This window comes from Rhinopithecus bieti, unplaced genomic scaffold (assembly GCF_001698545.2).
Source record: "Rhinopithecus bieti isolate Rb0 unplaced genomic scaffold, ASM169854v2 scaffold_22745, whole genome shotgun sequence".
NCBI classification, from domain to species: Eukaryota; Metazoa; Chordata; class Mammalia; order Primates; family Cercopithecidae; genus Rhinopithecus; species Rhinopithecus bieti.
This window is the reverse complement of record NW_016810815.1, coordinates 290,024-294,708: the sequence shown is the minus strand read 5'-3', so window position 1 is coordinate 294,708 and position 4,685 is coordinate 290,024. Positions and strand designations below refer to the sequence as shown.

At 53.9% G+C, this 4,685-nt stretch overlaps 1 protein-coding gene across 1 annotated transcript in view; it reads right to left on the bottom strand.

The window, feature by feature from the left end:
• The window catches only part of ENG (endoglin), a 15,600-nt gene extending 11,420 nt beyond the window's left edge, over window positions 1-4,180 (bottom strand). Inside the window, exons 1-4 of the mRNA XM_017892855.1 lie at window positions 4,016-4,180; window positions 874-1,036; window positions 365-406; window positions 39-204 (exon numbers count right to left, since the gene is read on the bottom strand). Coding sequence (XP_017748344.1) covers window positions 39-181 — 143 coding nt within the window. The 5' untranslated portion in view covers window positions 182-204; window positions 365-406; window positions 874-1,036; window positions 4,016-4,180. The remainder of the gene's footprint in view (window positions 1-38; window positions 205-364; window positions 407-873; window positions 1,037-4,015) is intronic.
• Window positions 4,181-4,685: the final 505 nt, after the last annotated feature.

The following is a 4,685-nucleotide window of genomic DNA, read 5'->3' as shown; positions in this document are numbered from 1 at the left end:
GGTGGGGCCTAGTGTCAGGGGTGGGGTGAGGCCCTTACCCGGCCGAGTGGCCCGGCAGGACCCTCAGGATGTGCGCCTCCTTGTGGCCGGCCACACCTTCCAAGCGGCAGCCCCGGACCAAGGCTGGGGTACGCGGCCGCCACTCAAGCGTGCGGCCCATGTCCTGGCTGGCTTCCAGCATGCAGAAGGACAGTGACCCCTGGGCTGCGGAGACACGCGCACCTCAGTGCCTTCCCCCAGCAGCCCTGCACCTAACAGAGCCTCACCCTCACCCACAGCCAAAGGTAGCGGTGGTGGGGTAGGCAGGACGGTGCTGCAGAGGTGGAGAGGCATCCCAGGTTGGAACATCCTTTCCACCACTTACCTGCCAAGTGACCCTGTGCAAGTCCCCGGGCCTCCGTTTCATCTGTCAACACAGGGTTAACATAAGGGATGAGCCCATGACACATGTTAGGGTGCAGCCCCGAAACCACCCAGCAAGACCTGAAATGATAGATTGATCTGTGTACATGTAAGTGTTTATTGTCACCTCCCTCGTCACAGTATCAGCTCTAGGAGGGCAGGGCCTGAGTGTGTCCCCACAGTGTCCCCAAGTGCCTAGCATAATAGGGCTTTGGCACATAGTAGATGCACAGTGAATCATGAAAATGCCGGGGTTTTTTAGGTCAAAAACTGGCATTTCACATGTTTCGATGTGATATTTGGTGGAGGAGCCATCACTGTGTCAAGGCAGCACTGGTTTGCGGCATGTGACCTGTGGCACTTTGTGTCCCTTCTTGCATCTTGGTGTCCAAGTCTGAGGTGTGGGCCAGAGAAGCTCAGATTCCTCCTAAGCAGTGTCATGAGCCCAGAGAGGTTGCTGGGGAAACTGACCTTGGCCCAGTCGGAGGAGGACGCTCTGGGGGTCATCCAGCTCGGCAGCAGAGGCGATGGGGCCCCTCTCAGCTGCCCACTCGAGGATCTGGGTCTTGGGGAAGGATGGCAGCTCTGTGGTGTTGACTCCCGGGGGCTCTTGGAAGGTGACCAGGTTGGGATTCTGGGGAGGCATGTGGAGGCTCAGAATGCTGTTCCTGGCCCTGTGTCCCCTCTACCCCACATAGGAGGTCAGGAAGTAATTTGTGGAGTCAGCCCATTGGCTGAGAGAAAGACGCCAGAGCTGAGAATGCTGTCTAGTGGGTCTGCAGTCAGCCCAGAACCCCCTAGCAGTCAGATCAACCCCTTCTCCCTTCCATACCTGGGGGGCCGGATGAACACACCACCTTCTTCATCCACCTGTCTAAACATCACCCACCCCTCCAGAGCTGTTCTCATTCAACCCACATCTACACCATCATGCAGCTGTCTCTCCCTACACCCTGAGGCTCTGGATCTCCCTACACTTTGAGGGTCCACAGGGGACAACATCTACCTTGCCCATCATTGCACAGTGCTTGACACATAATAGGCACTGAGAAATATTTGTCTGACTCTGTGCTGGGCCCTGGGCTGGTGAGTGCTTCCTGCTTATGGGAAGAAAGGGAGAAAGGGAGGAAAGAAGAAAGGGATGGATGAATGAATAGATGAATTAAAGACAGATATCAGTGGTCCCTGCCCTAGGGGATATTACCATTCAGAAACTACACATGCATCAAGTCATTTGAAGCAATAGAAGACAGAATTTTATTTAATAAGAAACAAAGGAGCCAGACAGATCTCCTGATTGGACAGGGATGGGGAATCTGGGTGGCTCCAGCATCTCACTGCCTATCCTGCCAGTGCCCCGGAAGAGATGGGGGCCGGGGGTGAGGAGGAAAGCAGACAGGGAAGACTTCCTGGAAGAGTGACTCTGGAAAGCTGAAGGATTCAGAGGAAGCTGTTGGGACCACTGACTGAGCTCCTTCGTGTATAGTCTCCAGAGCCAGGGCCATTGAGCTGAATGAAGCAGCAGCAGCAGAAAGGCAAAAGGACTTCAGGTTGGATTTAAAAATATTTTTAATTGTTATTTTTTTTAGAAACGAGGGTCTCACTGTGTTTCCCAGGTTGGTCTCTAACTTCTGGCCTCAAGAGACCCTCCTGGCCAGGCACGGTGGCTCATGCCTATAATCCCAGCACTCTGAGAGGCCGAGGCGGGTGGATCCCCTGAGGTCAGGAGTTCGAGACCAGCCTAGCCAACATAGTATGAAACCCTGTCTCTACTAAAAATACAAAAAATTAGGCAGGCGTGGTGGCAGGTGCCTGTAATCCCAGCTATTCGGGAGGCTGAGGCAGGAGAATTGCTTGAACCCAGGAGGCGAAGGTTGCAGTGAGGCGAGATCAGGCCATTGCACTCCAGCCTGGGCAACAAGAGTGAAACTCCATCTCAAAAAAAAAAAAAAAAAAAAAAAAAAAAGGAGACCCTCTGGCCTCAGCTTCCCAAAGTGTTGGGATTACAGACATGAGCCAGGTCGCCTGGCCCGAGCTAGATATTGAGGACTGCCAGATGGCAACAGTAGAGAAGACACCCTAGAATGGCTCATCTAGAAGGAAGCAGATACCTTCTCTGCAGGAATTCAACAAGGGGGCAAAGTGATGGGCACCTTGGGTGCAGAACCCAGCCCGCGGAATGGGAAAGGGCTGGGACACTGGCTTTACACAGCCGGGTTGGGAACGGGATCTGATCCTTGAGTCATCCTCTGTAAAATGGGGATACAGCAGGGCTCGACGTCTGTTGGTCGTCTGGCACTGGGTCTGGCACCAAGGCCGCGCCTTGGCCTCTTTGTCCCCTTTGGCCACAGGCCCCAGGGAGCCCGCTCGGGAAGCTGCACGGCCCCAGGAGGAAGGCGGCGTGGCCGAGGCCAGAGCCAGCGGCTGCTGCGACCTTCCGGCTGCCGGGCGCGTTTCATGTTCCTGCGTCACCCTGGGCGGCACCGACTCAGATCGGGAATGGGGAGGATCCATGACAAAGGCCACGCCCCCTCTGGGACCTCGATTCCTCTTCTGGGCGCTCAGGGATGGGCTGCAAGGAGTCAAATCCTCTTGGCCCTGGTGGTTGGATTTGGCCCCCTCCCTCCTAGGACTTTCACATGCTGGCTTGGTCGTGTCTGACTGTCTCTGTGCTGTCCCTGTCACCAGTCTAGAAGCTTCTCCCCTGTCCCCCACGCCCAACTTTGCTCAAGCCTGCCTCCTTCCCCCAGTGGGTATGTTTCTTTTTATGCCTCTCTCCCCTTTGCTATCTTTGCTCTCCCTCGGGCTCTCCCCTTCCTGCCCTCTGCTTTCTCTGTTGTAAACAACAGCTGCTCACATCTGGGGGCCACCTCCCAGCCATTCCACGTGGAGGAGGCAGTGCTGGCAAGCCACCCCCCCTCCTCCAGCCCTGACCCCTGGCAGTGGTCCCAGCTCCCTGGCCTCCTCTCTCTGGTGGATGTATCTAACACTTGTTAAAACTTGAGGCTTTTGGTTGTTTGTTTTTAACTTTTTTCCCAAATCCACAGCCGACCCGAAAACTTGAGTTTTAAAAAAATATTTTTTTTCCTCCAAAATAGGCCAAATCCATTTAGAGCAACTCTTGAATACTCAACAAAGTGTAAAGAACCAAATAAATGTTTCTCCTAATCCCACTTCCCAGCCATAACCACTGTTAACACATTGTTAGGTTTTCTCCTGGCTCTTTTCCTCTGTCTTTAAATATTTTCAAATATATGTCACGTAACTTTTTCAAAGACAATGAAAAGATTATCTTATAAAATACTGAGTTCGGTTGTCCCACTGGACAGAGAGGCAAACTGAGGCTATGCAGAGGATCAGAGTTGGTCAGGGCTGCACATCAACCTGACTCCCACCTCTTGGTCTAGACTCTTTACTGAAGTCCTGCTGCCCTCTGGGTTCTCTCTGGTAAAGATCATTGGATTCACCAGGCAGGACCCTGGTGAACAATGTCAGTATGAAAGGGAGAAGCAGGGCCGGGCCGCTGGGGTGGGAGACCCTGGCCCACAGAGATAGACAGCAGGGACCTCCCATGGCCAGAGCCTTAGCCTGGGGTTGGAGGGAACACACTCACGTAGGCCAAGTGCAGTGGGATTCCCAGGGCCTGGAGCTGCAGGAAGACATTGCTGTTTACACTGAGGACCAGAAGCACCTCTCGGGGCTGGGTGCCATTTTGCTTGGATGCCTGAAGAGTCAGCTCCAGCTGTGACAGGTCCTGGGGGACACAGAGGGGAGACACACACAGACCAGTCAGATTTGCATAGGTTGTGCCACCCAGATAGGCAGTGATGACTTGGGTGCTTCCACTCTACTCTCCTTGCCTGCTCTGTCCACCTTCGCCTCCCAGTGCTCGGGGTAGTGCCTGGCCCTCTGGCCATCCTCAGGGAATTCACGCTAAACAAATGAAGGAGGTAAGCCCAGCAAATCTGAAGAGAGGAAAAAAATTAGGCTGGGCACAGTGGCTCACGCCTGCAATCCCAGCACTCTGGGAGGCTGAGGCGGGTGGATCACCTGAGGTCAGGAGTTCGAGACCAGCCTGTCTAACATGGTGAAACCCCGTTTTACTAAAAATACAAAAAAATTAGCCAGGTGTGGTGGTGGACGCCTGTAATTCCAGCTACTTGGGAGGCTGAGGCAGGAGAATCTCTTGAACCCAGGAGGTGGAGGTTGCAGTGAGCCAAGAATGTGCACATTACACTCCAGCCTGGGCAACAAGAATAAAGCTCTGTCTCAAAAAAAAAAAA